We start from the raw sequence: 18,768 nt of genomic DNA on the forward strand, positions 1-18,768 counted from the left end.
ACATTAGTCAGACCTTTCAGTCAACAGCTTATGTATTGACTGAAAGGTCTGACATGTATATAACATCATCTACCTACATATAACATGGTTCCATGCTTCATTATTTTTGTCCAAAAATTACTTATAGTGTTTCTGAAATGACCCATTTAGCTATCAAAACAAAGATGTTTGTATATATTTAAGTTTTTGTCTCTTCTGCAGTGTTCAAACATTCGTGTTTTAAAGTGGCGAGAAGTTTTGCATGTATAACAGGAATTACATCCTGCGCATACAAATTTATAAACAACAAATGATTTGAACTCTACAGAAAGAGGATCCTTTAGTGAAAACATATTAGAGATTTTAAAAGAGGTAAAAATCAAATTAAAAGATATAGGTTTAAAATATTTTCAATGATAGTTTAAACTCTTTTTGACTTGAACAGGTATATTAACAGCATAAGGAAGTGTAAAGTAGTTTTTTATGACTTCTTGGTTTTTAGACTCGTATTGATTAGTAGAAATAGTTTTTGGTAAAATAAGAATTATAAATTTTATTTATAAGTCAAGATGGATACAATATTAGAGTAAAAATCAAGTTTAGTATTAATTTTAAAGGTTGTATCAATTAAGTGTTTAATTAAATTGACCTTGTGTGATAAAGATATCAGCAACAAAAGAAGGTATGAAGGCCTGAAAACGTTTCCTTATAAAAAATGGAATTACATAAAGTTATATATATATATATATATATATATATATATATATATATATATATATATATATATATATATATATATATATTTACAACAATTTGTATAATTTATATATTCTTTGTTGCTAGATCACATGTAATTTTGTTTTGTATATGATTTTATTGATCTTCAATGTTTTAAAATTTTATTTTAATTTTATTTTAGAGATTTGAAACCAGAGAATATTTTATTAGATTCACAAGTATTTATATATTTAGTTATAAAATTTTAGATACTTAAATTAAAGAGTTATTTTGAATTGTCTGTTTAAACTACTTTTTTTAAAATTCTTTCAGGGTCATGTGGTTTTAACAGATTTTGGACTTTGTAAAGAAGGAATTGAACCTAAAGGAACAACATCTACTTTCTGTGGTACTCCAGAGGTATTAATTGTTGCTAATTATCAAATAATTGCTTTTGTTTATTAATTTTTTCTTTTAATTATCCCCTTAAATATACCGCCCGTGAAGTTATATAAGATATAAACAGATTTTTTTACAAAAACTGCCTTAATAATTTATCCTAATCAAACAATGAATAAAAGATTTAAGTTGGTTGTTTTTAAAATTACCTCTTTAACAATTTAATCATATTGAGCAATGAATATGAGATATAATTAGGTTTAAATCACCCCCTAAATAATTTAACCTAGTTAAGATATAATTTTTTTTTTTTTAGTTACCTCCTAAATAACTTACCCCATTAAAAATATTTTTTAGATTTAAGAGTTTATTGGTACTAGGTAAAATGTAAACCGGTAAAGTGCTCGCTTTTTTGCAAACCATGATTTTATTGGTTATTATTAATATAATAGTTAATAAGCTGTTTTCAAGATTCATTGACTTAACCAAAAACCTGTTTGCATTATTTGGGTTTTTTAATTATTTTATGTTAAGTTAATTCAAGTTATTTTTATTTATTTGATTTATTTTTATTTTATTCATTCTTATTATAATTTATGTTTTAAGTGTTAATTTAAAAAAGGCTTAAACTTTTTATTTAATAAATTACAGTATTAAGTAATCTAATTGCTCTAAAAGACTACTATTTTTAAACTATAGTATTTAGCTCCAGAGGTACTTCGAAAACAAGCATACGACAAGTCAGTTGACTGGTGGTGCTTAGGTGCAGTGACTTATGAGATGATGTATGGTCTTCCCCCTTTTTATTCTCGTGATACTGCTGAAATGTATGACAATATTCTTCATAAACCGCTTCGGCTTAGAACAAATGTTTCCCAAAGTGCAAGACATTTGCTTGAACAGGTAGAGAAGTTCTTTATAATTTATTTTAAAATTTTAATTTAATTAATAATTATTTCAAAATTTTTTTGGTCCAATCAAACTATTTAATATTGTTTTTTACTATTATAGCTTCTTCAAAAAGATAGAACAAAGCGTTTAGGAAATTCTAATGCAGATTTTGTAAGTTTTATTTTTTGATTTTGTAAAGATACATTAAAAAAAAAGAATATTTCAAACATTTCAATTTTTAAATTGTTATGGTAACTATCTTTAACTTTCAAGATATTAAAATAAGTAGATATAAACAAAACAAATTATTAAAACTAAAAAAAATTAAACTCCACTATTCAAGATTAATTGACGATTTTGTAAACATGAAAGCAAGAAAGAAACATAACTTTGCATAAAGTAAAAATGAACATTTTAATTTATTCAGAAACTCATTCTCAGAAAATTGCATTATTATTGAAAAAAAAATTTATTCAGTTCAAAGTTGTAAAATCTAAAGTATTTAATAACTTGAGTTTTATTTTTAAATAATGAAAGTATTTTTTGTAAAATTGACTACTCCAAATATCTGGAACCTTGTTCCAGCCTAAAGCTGCCAAATATCTGCAGCTGAGCCTGATAGTGAATTAACTTGAATACCTTTAATTGTAATGTAATTGTTTTTAAAGTTCTAACATTAATAATTATTTATCTTAATGTTTTTTTTTTTTTCTGATTTTAGGATGAGATTAAAAGTCATCCTTTTTTCAGAACTATTAACTTTACAGATCTGTACAATAAGAAAATTGATCCGCCTTATAATCCTAATGTTGTAAGTAAACAATTTTAGAATGTTTTATAGGAAAATTTTTTGTATTCTAATTACTAATTTTCTCTAAAAATAATTAAAAAACAATAATTTTAAATTTGAGTTAAAAGTAATTATATATATATATATATATATATATATATATATATATATATATATATATATATGTATGTATGTATGTATATATATGTATGTATATATATGTATGTATATATATGTATGTATATATATATATATATATATTTATATATATATATATATATATATATATATATATATATATATATATATATATATATATATATATATATATATGTATATATATATATATATGTGTATATATATATATATATATATATGTATATATATATATTCACTTTTTTTTTAATTATAGAGTGGTCAAATGGACTTAAAACATTTTGATCCAGAATTTGTTAGAGAACCTGTCCCAGGTTTGACTAGTTTTACTTCTTAACATTAAATTTCAAAAAGAAAAATTTTTGCTATAAAAATGTTTATTAATTTTATCATTAATGAAGCATTGATAAGTTTATGCATTTTGATTTGTGTTGTCATGTGCATTTTTGCCAAACATGTGTATCTGAGTTTAAAGCCTGAAATAGATGTTTGAGTTATGACTTTTTTTTGACCCCATGTTCCTGAGTCATAAATTGATGATTATTTTTACAAAATTAATATAAAAAATATTAATTTGATTTTCTTGTTGAAAAAGGTCACCCTTAAACCAAAAACTTGACTTTACCAATTATACGTTCAAATAAAATTTTAAACAATTTTATGATCTTTATGTTTTAGTTCTAATTTCTTTAATTGGAAAAATAATATGTAGATTTAAGCATTTAACAGTTTATTGTTAAATCAAAACACTAAAAGTTACTGTTTATAACAAAAAGATGCTTTTTCTGCACACTAAGTTGTTCTGGGAATTTTCAGTCTTGATGGTTCCTGATTCCAAAATTTTTTCACTGAGTTTAACGCTTTTTTGTGACCATCCACCCTGCTACAAAGCTTCTGATAATCATCTGCATTGTACATTTGGTCAACCAATGGTCTGCCCATCTGTATGAGATAAATCTACAAGTATTGAGTAGTGAGTCTCTTCTCTTTGGTAGAAGAATAAATTTCAAAAGATCTAGTATTGCTTGGAAATTCCATCTTGCATTATTTACTTGAGAAAATACTCCAGGTTCTTTAAAAAAGCTGAATACCCAAGTTGAAGGAAATAGAAATTTCATATCATCACGCCATTCTGCTGTTTCAGCAATCACTTCTTTATCATTCTTGAAATTTTTCCTGAACTGTTCATAGTTCTTTACAAGTTCCAGAATAAACTGATATTCGATATTGGGCGACATGTTGTTTCCTCCAAGTTCTACATCCTTGACTTCGTGAAGGACACAGTCAATAACATGATATAAATGTCAATCCCATCTTGAGGTAACTGTCGACAAATTGCTTCTATGCTGGTTGATAACTTTGAAGATGTTACTAATTTGGTTGCAGTCTTGGTTTTGCTATCTTACTGGTACTAGTGGAAAGTTCTTATGAATCTCCAGACTCCTTATATTCTACCTCAGATTCAGAACTTGGCGTTGTTACTGTTGCCGTTATTGTTGTTAAAGTAAGCTTCAAGGGCATTTTCTCTTTTAGATGGCTTCCCAGTTGTATACTGTTTTATTTTTTTCTCATTGCAGAGCCATTCACTATCTTTTTTTGTGATCTCAACGCATTTATTATACGTGCTGAACACATATAATAAATGTGTTGTACACATTTATTATACGTGTTCAGCACTTGATCCAGTTTTGCCTTTACAACTTGAATTGATAAATGTAGAAAATTTAATTTCTTTGGCCATAAACTTGTTACTTCTTTTTCATTTTACTTTACACATTCTCGTCTCCCTTGATGGATTTTCCGACATATGTATATATGCACAACTAATATGCGCTCACTCTAACAAAATCGAGATTTTTAATCAGAATCTAACATTAACATTGCTTGTCAATGTTAGATTTAATTAATTATTATTAAATTAACTGAAAAGTTAGACAGGCAATGTCAATGCCTATTTTGTTACAGAGTGAGCGCATATTAGTTGTACATATATATATATATATATATATATATATATATATATATATATATATAGAACCCTTAGATGTTGTCCGAAAGTTTTTTCCATATTTTGTTGACAAAAAGTAAAAAGTAAAATGCAAGACCGGAATTTTTTTTTTTTAATAATGATAGACTGCCTGCCCCAACCAAACCCTCAGTCGATGTAGCAGCACTCCCTTGCGGGTCAGGCTATTTGTCAGTCGATGTAGCAGCACTCCCTTGCGAGTCAGGCTATAAGATAGTCGATGTAGCAACACTCCGCGCATGATTTACAGTAAAAAAAATAAAAATAAAAACATTTTATTAAAAAAAATAAAAATAAAAACATTTTATTAAAAAAAATTAAAATAAAAACATTGTTTATATTGTTAAAAACATTCAAAATGTTTTTAAAAACATTCAGAATGTTTTTAAAAACATTCTGGTCAATTAAATTTGCGTTTTTGTGGTTTTTTTAAAAAACGATTAGTTTGTAATTAAATTAATGGTTTTTACTTTCGTCCAACACGGAAATGTTGGACGAAAGTTAAAAGTAATTAAAAGTGACGTATATGTTGGCGTAAGAATCACTTTTTTCCTTCCGCTCTTCCCAAAGCCAACAAACTATAGATCTATATATATATATATATATATATATATATATATATATATATATATATATATATATATATATATATATATATATATACATATATATATATATATATATATATATATATATATATATATATATATATATATATATATATATATATATATATATATATTACCATCAGAGTTCAACCAATTGTAATATATATATATATATATATATATATATATATATATATATATATATATATATATATATATATATATATATATGTATATATACAGTATCGGACAAAACGAGTGCAACCAAATAATGCTAATTTAATTTTTTTTATATAAAAGTGCTGCATTTTTTCAATTTAGAGAAATAACTATGTAACTGTTTAGAGACAAAGTTCTTCAAGTCTTATTCATCACAAAGTTCATTATTTGTACACGAAAGTTAATAAATTAATCAAAAGTATTAAAAAAAAGTTGATTTCCTTCTGGACAAAACAAGTGCAACTCGACAAAATGTTGACCAAGCTGTATTTCGCTATCAATATTTCGTGGCGAATCCTTTGTTGTCGATCACAGCCTTGCATCTTCGAGGCATAGATTCGATCAGGTGATCAATGAAACTTTGTGTAATCGCTGCCCAGGCCTTTTGGATTTGTTTAAACAGCTGATCCTTATTACGAACACCTTCACGATTAATTCTGCGGTTGACGATCTCCCACAGGTTCTCGATAGGGTTGAGATCCGGAGATTGAGGCAGCCAATCCATCACCAATAGGTGGTTGTCTTGAAACCACTGCTTGACTACTTTTGCAGTGTGTTTCGGATCGTTGTCTTGCTGAAAAACCCATTTTATTGGCATATTCCATTCAGCATGAGGTAACATAAAATATTTCAGGATATTTTTATACATGAAACGGTCCATCGTTTCGATGTATTGGGCCTAGACTGTTAGCAGAAAAACACCCTCAGACCATTACATTGCCTCCACCATGTTTCACAGTCTTATGGCAGTAACGTAAATCGAGGCGTTTTCCGGCCGGTCGACGTACACGGCAAATGCCATCGCTCCCAATGATGTTGAATTTCTGCACATTTCAGTCAATATGAGATGTAGCAAACAGGAGTCTTTTCTTCTGGTTTTTTAGTGAAATCAGCGGTTTCTTTGCAGGGCGTCGAGAAAACAATCCGGCTTCATCAGCACTTCGTCTGATTGTTCGGTCCGATACAGGCAGCTCTAATTGCTTTTGTATCTCGACTGATGATATCCAGGGATCCTTCTTGACTGATCTGACGATCATATAAGAAATATATAATACTACTACTAATACATAAATATAAATATATAAATATATATATATAATATATAAATATATATATATATATATAATATAATTATATTTAAATATATATATATAATATATAAATATATATATATAACTATATTATATATATATATATATATATATATATATACATATGTGTGTATATGTATATGTGTGTGTGTGTATATATATATATATATATATATATATATATATATATATATATATATATATATATATATATATATATATATATATATATATATATATATATATATTATATATATACTTAGTTACGTGTGGAATAATGCTTATAAAATCTTATCAAAAAGTCATTGTTAAAGTATATGTAATGTTCATTAAACTAAACATAAAACTAAAACATTAAACTAAAATTAGTTTAGTTGTATATTAGAAACTTTTTTTTTCTCGGTAATTTTATAATAATATTCCCCGATATTATTTAATTCTTAATTATTTTAATTACAGCCTCGGTATCCAAGGTTGGCAGTCAAATGGTTTCAGCTAGCGTCGACGATCCTGATGACGCTTTTTTAGGTTTTACATATGTCCCTCCTGCTGAAAATCTCCAAGAATAGTTTTTAGTGATTTTCAATTAATCTTTTAATAGTATAGTATAATTATATATATTTTTTTGTTTTACTTTTTTAATTTAAAAAAGAACCATGTCTCTGTTAAGCAAATGTCGAATAGTTTATGTTGATGCTTATGAATCGGGTTGGTTAGTAACTTAGATGTTTGCTATATATAATTCTAATGTTTTTTTTCTCAAAATTATTACCAAGAGCAAGACTTAATTTTTTTTTTTTTTTTTTTATTGGTGTGAATGAATTTACTTTTTTGTTTTTTCTACAGTCAATTATTTTGACAGGGGGATTTAATGTTTTATCTGATGCTTTTGTTTTTTAAGAACATTTCTTTGTAAATGAAATATTCTTAAAAATTTGTATAAGAAAATTTCGTTGTAAATGAAAAAAATTTTGAGTTTAAACTTTTTATTCAAAGTTTTCAAATGTAATTATTGAAAAATAGATGTGAAAATTTTTTTTATAATTAATATCCTGAAAGATTCTTTTTTAAATTGAAGTAAATAATTTTTTTGTTGATATTTTTTGTTTTTCTGTCGTTCAAATGTGAAAATATTAACATTTTATTTTAATTGCTTTCCAACAATTATATTAATTGAAAAGATTTCGATCAAAGATTGTTGAAATAGTATTATGATAAAAAATAAGTTTTTTTGTTGCTCATCTTTTAACAATTTTCCTCCTTCGAATTCTGCTTCTATTTTTCGAATTCAACGATGTTTACTGTAGTATTAATTAAGCAACATTTTAAGGCCAAAAAATAGAGAGAAAATTTTAAAAAGTGATATAAGAACTAATTAGTTTTATTTTGAAGTTATGAAGGATTTATTTAAAAAAAAAAAAATTAATTGAAGAATGTTTACCTGCGATTTGGGGTCAACGATATCATCATAGGATAGGTAAAAAGTAACGGCATAGTGGTAGTCTCTTTTTTTTTATTTGTTTAAGTAGATTGGTTTTTTTTTCGCGAATAAAAGCTAAGCAGACGCATATTATTATAGACGAATACTCCTTGATTTGATTCTGTTTACATTAATACAACTCAATGTAAACTTTCAGTTTACACTGAGTTGTACTCAATGTAAAATCAGTCAATAAAAGATTAAAATAAAAAAAATTCCCCCGTAAATAATCCACCTTAAATATCTCCTCCACCCCCCGGGCCTTAATAAAAAATCCCCTGGAAAAATCAAATAAAAAAATAGTTAAAAATTTTTTATTTTATTTAATTGATAGAGTGAATGCCTGAACCAAAACCCTCAATCAATGTAGCGGCGCTGCTTACATGTTCTACCTATGTGTCAGTGGACGTAGCGGCACTCCTTGCATGTTCTACCTATTTGTCAGTCAATGTATACAAAATGAATGATTAAGGCATTGCTTGTAACAATTTGTTGTAACATAAAATGCTTGTAACATATTGTGTACCTATAAAAGATGAACAACTGTTTTGTTGATATATCGTAAATTTTATGAGCAGTAAAAAAATAAAAAACTTTTGGTGGGATTTTTCCTGGGTAAACTTTCCCCGAAAGGAGATTTTTTCTTGAGTGGTTTCTTCGGGCGGGTAGGTAATTTTTTCCTGCAAACAACTTAAAAGTCTTTTTTTACCATTCGCGGTAAGCATAACTATGTAATATATATAGAGTACGTACAACAATAATATAAGAACTTCTGAGAAATTCAGATAAAAAATTTCTTTTGCTTAACTCTTATAATAAAAAAACAAATTATTGAATGTTTCAAGAATAATTTTTTTAAATTTAATTTAACTAGTTTGTTGCTAAATAATTAAAAAAAAACACCTCCTATATGTCCTTTACTGTTTTTTTCTGGAACCTTTCTGGTCCCAGACAAAAAACAGTAAAACAATTGTAATCCTTTCGTTAGATAACATATATTCTGTAAAATACTACGTTTAAACTTATTTACAAAATCAAATTACCTACTGTTAGTGCACGTTAAATAAAATATACAATTTTAAGCCAATATTTGCTTAGAAAATGAGTTAAACATCAGTTTTAAAAGAAATCAAAGAAAGAACTATCAATTTGAGCCTTGCTGGTAATTCTAGAAGAAAGATTCAATTGACTCTCAGGAACTTATCGTAATCATGTGTCACAAAAACAGATAGCCCATTGGATAAAATCAGACCTGGGAGACTTAGAAAAAAACTACTAATAATATTATTATCACTGATAATAATAGTATATATAGAATCGCAAGAAATTCTACTGACGGCTACAATTTTGCAAGAAAACTCTCACGATAACTGAGATGAAAATTCTCAATTCTCAATGACTGAAAATGAATGAGATAAATATATATATATATATATATATATATATATATATATATATATATATATATATATATATATATATATATATATATATATATATATATATATATATATATATTTAGTGATGAATCGAATTATACGGTTCGTAATAGAAACATTAAAATAATAGTTGGAAAACAACATAATGAGAAGTTTTATTGTACCTCAGTTTCAGGGCGGCGGAGGTTCAGTAGGTCTCTTGCTAGAATCAAATGGTTTTCAAGCGTCTCAATGTATCAGTATTGGTTTATTCTACCAGCTTAAAAAATCTGGGGTTAATTTTTGTATCAATCTTGATTTTCGTAGAAATCTTTTTACGTATATGTGTTATTTTTAAAATAAAAGAGTTCAAACTTTTTTCTTTTCTTGTTTTTGTAATATACTATAGAAAATTTTGCAAATAATAAACGATATTATAAATTAAAATACAAAAATAAAAAGAAAGGCATTTTTTTTAATTAAAAATAGCTAAGAAACAGTAAATTGGATTTTATATATATATATATATTAAAAAATATTCTTTTAAAAATTTTCAGAGCATCTATTCATCAAGGTATTTTTCGTGAACGTTTAAAACTTGCCAGGGTTACCCCTATCCATAAAGAAGGCAACAGATCCAATATCAGTAATTATCGTCCTATCTCTGTTCTTTCTATATTTTCTAAAATTTTAGAAAGAATTATCTTCAACAGAGTATACAATTATTTTAAATACAACAACTTATTTCATGACAATCAGTATGGTTTTAGAAAAGGGAGTTCAACTGAACATGCCATTATTCAATTTATACATAACATGAATCTGAATCTTTTGAAAAATCTCAATATACACTAGGTGTTTTTATTGTCCTATCAAAAGCTTTTGAAACGGTCGATCACCGCATTTTAATCAAAAAAATTAAACATGGTTTAAACAATAAAATCTTAAAATGGTTTAAAAGCTATTTAGAAATCGAAAACAACTTGTGTATAGTAATGATGGTCAGCAAAGTTAACCCTTGAGCATAACCTGTGGTGTTCCACAAGGCTCTATTCTCGGACCACTACTATTTTCAATCTATGTAAACGACTTAAACAATGCTTCCAAATTGAAAAGAATAATATTTGCTGATGATACTAATCTTTTCTTATCCCATACTGATGTTTATGAAATCTTTTCAACTATAAACAAAGAACTCAATCTCATTTCTAATTGGTTCAAAGCTAATAAATTAACTTTAAATATTAAAAAAACAAAATGGATTATCTTTCACTCCTGCGCAAAAAACGTTTTTTTACCAAGTAATATGCTTCAAATTTATATTGATGAAAGGATAATAAAAAGAGATACTGTTATAAAATTCTTAGGTGTTTATCTTGATGAGAATATTGCTTGGAAACATATTGATCATGTAAGCTCAAAAATTTCCAAAAATATTGGCATTTTATACAAAGCCCGAAATTATCTAAACAAAAAAAACCTAACCCAACTCTATTATTTATTTATACACAATTATATAAATTCATTCATCACAATTATATAATTTAAATTCATCGCCTGAGGAAGTACGGATAAAAGTAAATTACAACATCTTTATCGCCGTCAGAAACTTGCAATCCGCGTAGTTAATTATGCGGATCGCTTTTCAGATTCAAAATATTTTTTGATTATATGAAGGTTCTAGATGTTTATAAAATGAACGTATTTAAAGTCTTATGCTTTACTTTTATATGGAAAAACGATTTATCTTTATTTGTTTTTAACGACCTTTTTTTTTTAAAACCAATAAATAAATACACATTAAGAAATTATAGTTTTTTAAATAAACCTTTTTGTAGAACTAAGTTAAATCAATTTTGTATTTCATATCGTGCACCCCACCTTTGGAATAAAATAGTATTACCAAACTTTGATCTTTCTTGTGTTTAAAATTAAGTTAAAAAAATTAATTCTCTCTCTGGACAACATTCTAAAATTCTACTAAAAATGTATGTAAAATGTATTTATTAAATCTTCAGCTTATTATATATTAAAATGTGTTGTATCTTTGCATAATGTAAATACGTTAAATCTTTTATATATATATATATATATATATATATATATATATATATATATATATATATATATATATATATATATATATATATATATATATATATATATATATATATATATATATATATATATATATATATATATATATATATATATATATATACACACACTTTTATATATATACGTTATAAATATTACTTTTTAAGGTTCCGATGATAAGATCCTTATGATCTTCTTTTGGAAACCTAGCTTTATATTGTTAGTACGCTGAATTGTATTATTTGCGTAATTGTATAATTATGTAATTGCGACTTATGTTTATGTATTACGGGTTCCGATGATAAGATCCTTATGATCTTCTTTTGGAAACCTAGCTTTATATTGTTAGTACGCTGAATTGTATTATTTGCGTAATTGTATAATTATGTAATTGCGACTTATGTTTATGTATTACGGCTTATGAATTATGTAATACGACTAGTATTGTAAACTTAAAAAAAATATATATATAATATAAATATATATATATATATATATATATATATATATATATATATATATATATATATATATATATATATATATATATACTCTTTGTCGGCATTGTCAGAGACATGTTTTTTTTGTTCCCGTTATGTATTTTTTTTTACTTTTTCTGTACTATTTTTATCATAAATATAAATATTTTATAATTTTCATTATAATTTTGTTTTTATCTATACATATTTAATTTTATTTTTTTATTATAAAAATATTTTTTTTAATTTACTTTTGTTATTTTTATTTATTTATATTATATTATATTTCATTTTTATTTTCATCTATTTACAAAAACAATTAATTACAGTAATATAACTATATTTAAACCTTGCCGTAACCCTAACCCTAGGCCTGACCTTGATGCTAACCCAAACCAAACCCTTAGTCGATGTAGCAGCATTCCCTTGTGAGTCAGGCTATTTGATCGTCGATGTATGTACTTTTTGTTCTTTATAAAAGTTGCTTACGGGGACATTTTTTTTACAAAAAAACGGTGCTTAGAAGAGAGTGGGATAGTGGCGAACGCAGGATAACTCCGAACATGGTCAAAACAGCATTGTAGAAAAATAAATTTATTTTTACCTGCTGAGAAGGGATCCTATGCTCAGTTCCAGACGTGCAGTAGTGCAATGAAGCTGCGGATTTTGTTTACTATAATTTGGTTTTAACTTTTTCTGATAATTTTATGCAACTTTTCTTGAGTAACACTCTATTGTAGCTTCTATGGAAATAATACCACTCCTTTTTTTTTGTTGTTGTTGCATAATATAATTTTTAGACTTAGTTATTACAATTAGCATTTTATTCGTTATTACACAACAGTGTTTGTGATTGCCCTCCGATGTGTTCGGAATTACCTCACGTAGGTAGGGTAATTCCGAGCACCAATGATTTTATTTTTGCCATAAATTTTTATTTTATAATAAGATTTTTAAAAATTGTTTTTGAGGGTTTGTGACTGAATAGTTAAACTAATTGATAAGCAATAAATATAATTAATTTTATATAACTGGTGTCTTTAATTGGCATTCCCGCTTAGGTGTTCGCCAATACCCTACTCACCCCTACTCGGTGTAGTTAAGGCAATTTTAAAATATTATAGCGTCTGTATGATATTTTGTTGAATACGACATATTTCCGTTAAATGATCAGATCTATGAATTATGAAAAGACGAAAAAATTTAAAATGATAAATTTTGCCGTATCATAAAAATAAATGTTTGTAGCATTAAAAATGTAAAAACCCAGACCGAAAATTCTTTTTTTTTTTTTAAATAAAATCTTCTTAGAACCGATTAGAACTAGAATCTATAGTAAATTAAGGCACTTTTTCAAAAGATTTTAACTAAATTCTTGTTAACCCTGATGAGATCGAATAATTTGTAAATCGCCTTAACTACACCGAGTACGGGGACAAAAAATTAATGGGTACACTAAAATGTCCCCAATAATGCTAATGTCCCCATAAGTGTTCGTTTTTTTGTAAAATTAACCCGTAAGTGATACTATAGGTGTATATACATTTTATAACAATTTTTTTGAAATCAGAACCATACCAATAATAGATAGACAGATTAGAATTACAAATCATTCGTCGACTTTAATTGATAATATATTAACCGCAGACTATATTAGTAAATCTCTAAAAAAAGGAATTATTAAAACTGATGTTTCTGATCATTTTCCCATACTTTTTTTCTATTAAATTAGATTATCAAATAAAAAACGAGGGTAGAATGACAATAAAAAAGCGTATTGTTAACAATTGTAACTTAAAATCATCAAAGATTAAATTTTACAGCAGGACTGGAATTACATTATCTTTAATGATAACATAAACATTATCCATAACAATAATATATAACATCTTTGTTATTTTTTTGTAATTATAATTGTGTAATTGTTTAAATATATATTTATGTAATTGTTTAAATTTATATATAAATATATATATATAATTATGTAATTGTTTAAATGCGTTGTTAAACAACAGTTTCTTGACCTCAACATTACTGAAATCTTTTATTTAAAAAAAAAACTTTCACACGTCTTGAAATTTTTTTTTTTTTTCCATTTACACAATAGCTGGAAATGATTATGGTTATATTTATAAAAATGCATTTAATTGTATTTATATTTATAAAGACACATTTACTTGGCTATTTTACTTAAACGAGTTCTTATATTTATATATATTTAAATATCTTATAATTTGTGTTTATCTTATATTTAATTGATACTGATTGTAAAACATAATTGAAATTAACGGGGCGAGATGATAAGACCATCGTCTTCTGCTTGCTCCAGTCAGTTTGTTACGTTAACAGTTTTGTAAAAAAAATTTATATTGACGAAAAAGATTATATAATAATAACACATTTTTTTAAACTTTCTTTAAAATCTATGACTCTAATTTTCCAATATGTGAAATAAATCTCAAGGCCAAAGACATATTATCTCCTTGGATAACTAAGGGCAGAGTTGTTAACAAGGCCAAAAGTAGTAAGGTCAATGCCAAGACCAAGGTCAAAAGTGATCAGGCCAAGGACAAGGCCAAGAGTTTTAAGGTCAAGGCCAAGGTTAGGAGTTTCAAGGCCAAGGCCTACACAAACATTTTAAAGACCAAAGAATTCAATTTTTGCCTTACGTTAAAGCTAATTATTAATAAAGTTGTGGAAGTTTTTTGATATCAGCACGACTCCTCATATGAGCAAGTGCAAACTGTATGATAGTTTAGTTACGAGAGAAGGAAAATCTTTAAAGTCTTATGGAACTACAGCAATGGTAAAACATTTGCGTTTAAAGCATTCCAAAAAGTTAGAACTTGCGTGGAAAAAAAAAGTTCAATCATTTCCGTCTATTTCTGAAACCTCAGTTGCTTCTACCACCACTACAGTACAAAGTAACATTATTCAGGCTTTAAACAAAAAAAACTATGGAATATTGATGACCACGGATCTATTCAAATCCATAAAATAATAGGAAAACTTATAACATTGGATATTCAGCCATTTTCTATTGTTGAAGATACCGGATTTAATGAACTGATTAAAGATGCTTACCCCAATTACAAATTACCATGTAGAACATATTTCAGCCAAAACATAATTCCTAGCATGTATGATGAACTGTTTGAAGATATAAAAAAAAAAATCTCCGCGGCAAACTATTTGTCTCTGACGACAGATATTTGGACAGCGGATACTGCGAAAATCGCATTCTTAAGCATTACTGGACATTTGATATATTCAACTAAATTTTCGCAAGAAACTGCTGTTCTTCGAGTAATTCATTTTCCGGAAAATCAAACAGGTGTTCATATAAAAGAGTATTTACAAAAAGGTCTAGAATCTTTTGAAATCCCGTTAAGCAAAATTCATCTTATTGTTACCGATAATGCAAGCAGTATAAAGGCTGCAGTACAAAACAGTGGAATGACATTAATTCCATGCTTTATCCATACTTTGCAGCTATGTATTTATGACTCTATATTTAGCCAAGAAACCATCAAGGAAATTTTAACTTTATGTAGAGGAATAAGTTTGATCATTTACCAACAGCATGTGCAAAATTAAAATCAATTCAGCAACAATTAAGTACTGAAGCTCACAAAATGAAACAAGATGTTCCAACTCGCTGGAACAGTTCATTTGAAATGCTACAAAGAACGTTTGAAGACGCATCGAAAGAAATGCAAGGAGCGCAAGATGTTGTTGACTCCGACGATGTTCCAATTGTAAAAGCTCCAGCCTCGACTGGAGCTTTCACTATTGGAGCTTTATGAGAACTGGAAGAAAGCAGAGTGAAAAACGTTCCGAGGCAGAAAGAGAACTAATAGATATTGAAGTTGCTGACATAATTATAAAGCAAACAATATTAAGGTCTGCAATTACTCAAGAATTAGACAACTATTTATCTTTGCCTCTTTTAGAAAATACAGGTTATCCGTTTTTGTGGTGAAGTAAATGTGGAATGCAATTTGAAAAACTAAAAAAGATGGCATTAAAATATCTTACAGCACCTCCGTAAATCAATAGAAAGTGAAAGGTTATTTAGTGCTGGTGAAGACATATACGAAGCAACAAGGAGCAGACTAAAAGCAGATAACGGAGATAATGTTTGTTCATTACAATCTAAAGTTAATAAAACAATTAAAATAAGATACAGCAATTAAGTGTTGTTTAAGTTCTTTTTATTTGTTTAAATTTGTTTTATTTTAATCACACTACAGTCGAGAAAGTCTACCTTTTTTTGCAAATCTTTGTCTCTCTTAATCTTTTACTTTCCCTAATAAAACTTTCAGTGGTGGAACTTCAAATTTTGCCCCCTTCCACACAAAATATTATTTAGGCCCAAACCACCAGGAGAGAAAAATAATTTTAAACTAAGTATAGTCATTAAAAAACTGTTGGACAACTTTTGAAAAAAATTTAGGCCCCTACAACTCAGGCCCCTTACCCTGCGTTGCGGGGTTTTGCTAAATGGTAGTTCCGCCACATAACTTTTGGTTAGTTAGCGTAAAAAGCGTATTTTGTGTGAATAGTTCATCGCTAGAGATTTCACAAGTTTTTATTCCAACTTTTAAAAAAATGGAATCTATTTTTTAGGCAGGAGATCCGACTAAAATAACAAATTACAGACCTATTTCTATTCTTTCAGTTTTTTCAAAAATATTAGAAAAAATAATGTATAACAGAGTGTACACATACCTAATTACCAATAAACTCCTTTATGAAAATCAGTTCGGTTAAAAAAAAAAAACAACTCAACCGAACATGCTATTCTTCAATTAACACGTTGTATTAAAAGTTTAAAATTTACACTTGGTGTTTTCATTGACTTGTCAAAAGCTTTTGACACGGTCGATCATAATATTTTGCTTAAAAAACTTGAATGTTATGGCATAGCAAGTAAAACTCTAAGTTGGTTCAAAAGTTATCTCTTCAACCAAAAGCAATTTGTTTTTAAAAAAGGTTCCCAACCACAAAAATTATTAAACATAACATATGATGTCCCACAAGGACCCATACTTGGACCACTTTTTCATCATATATATAAATGATCTTAACAAAACATCTAATTTAAAGACTATAATTTTTGCAGACGACACAAACTTGTTTCAGTCACATGAAAATATAAACATTTTTTTAAAATAATATTAATTAATGAAAATACAAACGTACTTTTTTTTTTTAATTATATGAACAGAGAATCTGAAAAAATTTCACTTTAATTCAAAAAAAATTAGGCTATCTTTAAATATTGAAAAAACAAAATGGATACTTTTCTATCCAAATTATAAAAAACAGATACTGCCTGTAAATATGTCTGATCTTTTTATAGACAATGTCATCCTAAAAAGAGAAAAAATGACAAAGACTTCAGGAGTTTTTATTGAAGAAAATCTGTCTTGGAAATTACACATCAATAATATTTCTAATAAAGTTGCAAAAAACATTGGAATTCTATACTAATCTTGAGGTATTTTAAACAAAAAGCAATTAACACAATTATATTACTCTTTTATTCACTGTCATATCAATTATGCAAGTATTATATGGGGAAGTACACATCGAATATTATATGGCGAAGTAGACATAAAACTAAACTTAATCTCTTTATCGGCATCAGAAACACGCAGCTCGCATAATAAATTTAAAAAATCGTTTTTCGAACTCTGAACTGCTTTTTAAAGAAATGGAAGCCATAAATTTAAGCCTTTATCAACTAAATGTATTTAATGTTTTATGTTTTATGTACAAACGCAAAGAACTTATGTCCCCCGATGTTTTTGTAAACCTTTACAAAATTAAACCCCAAAACAAATATAGCCTACGTAATAATAGCATTTTAGAAAAACCTTTTTGCAATAATAAACAAGCTCAATTTCGTGGACCTTTTCCCTGAAATGATATAGTACGGCCTAATGTTGTTTTTTCATCTTAATTGACCTATTACTTTTTATAAATAATCTAATAAAAAAATCATTTTTTCAACGAAAAATATTCTTGATTTTTTTTTGATTTTTTAAACAATATTAGTTGCTATACTGCATACTGATTTGTTATGTTTTATTTTGAGTTTCACTTCTGAAGTATGTACAGTATTAAATTTATGATATATTTAGTGATTATATATTTTTGGTATATATTTATTTTATATAGTACATAGATGTTTTTATTGCAGAAGAAAATAGAGTTTTGTTAAGGGCTTCGTGATAAGGTCATTACGATCTTTTTGAAGTCCTGCCCGTATAATATTATAAATCTTAGTGTAAATAATATTATACGGTAAATAAAATAAATAAATATACATATATAGGTTATGAAAAAGAAATGACGATGATTTTGTATTTTTTCACAAAACAAAGTTCAAATTTAATTACATTTTTGCAAG

General features: G+C 26.6%; 2 protein-coding genes across 2 annotated transcripts in view; both read left to right on the forward strand.

The window, feature by feature from the left end:
- The window catches only part of LOC100215651 (serine/threonine-protein kinase Sgk1), a 29,239-nt gene extending 21,266 nt beyond the window's left edge, over positions 1 to 7,973 (forward strand). Inside the window, exons 13-19 of the mRNA XM_065813705.1 lie at positions 899 to 935; positions 1,030 to 1,116; positions 1,795 to 1,998; positions 2,107 to 2,157; positions 2,708 to 2,797; positions 3,189 to 3,246; positions 7,336 to 7,973. Coding sequence (XP_065669777.1) covers positions 899 to 935; positions 1,030 to 1,116; positions 1,795 to 1,998; positions 2,107 to 2,157; positions 2,708 to 2,797; positions 3,189 to 3,246; positions 7,336 to 7,445 — 637 coding nt within the window. The 3' untranslated portion in view covers positions 7,446 to 7,973. The remainder of the gene's footprint in view (positions 1 to 898; positions 936 to 1,029; positions 1,117 to 1,794; positions 1,999 to 2,106; positions 2,158 to 2,707; positions 2,798 to 3,188; positions 3,247 to 7,335) is intronic.
- A 3,107-nt stretch (positions 7,974 to 11,080) lies between these two features.
- On the forward strand, positions 11,081 to 16,156 carry LOC136088195 (zinc finger BED domain-containing protein 4-like). Its single transcript, XM_065811876.1, has 4 exons — positions 11,081 to 11,185; positions 15,043 to 15,267; positions 15,381 to 15,791; positions 15,905 to 16,156. The coding sequence occupies exons 1-4, from the start codon at positions 11,081 to 11,083 to the stop codon at positions 16,154 to 16,156; spliced, it is 993 nt and encodes a 330-aa protein (XP_065667948.1).
- The last annotated feature ends 2,612 nt before the right edge of the window (positions 16,157 to 18,768 follow it).

This window comes from Hydra vulgaris, chromosome 12 (genome assembly GCF_038396675.1).
Source record: "Hydra vulgaris chromosome 12, alternate assembly HydraT2T_AEP".
Taxonomy (NCBI): domain Eukaryota; kingdom Metazoa; phylum Cnidaria; class Hydrozoa; order Anthoathecata; family Hydridae; genus Hydra; species Hydra vulgaris.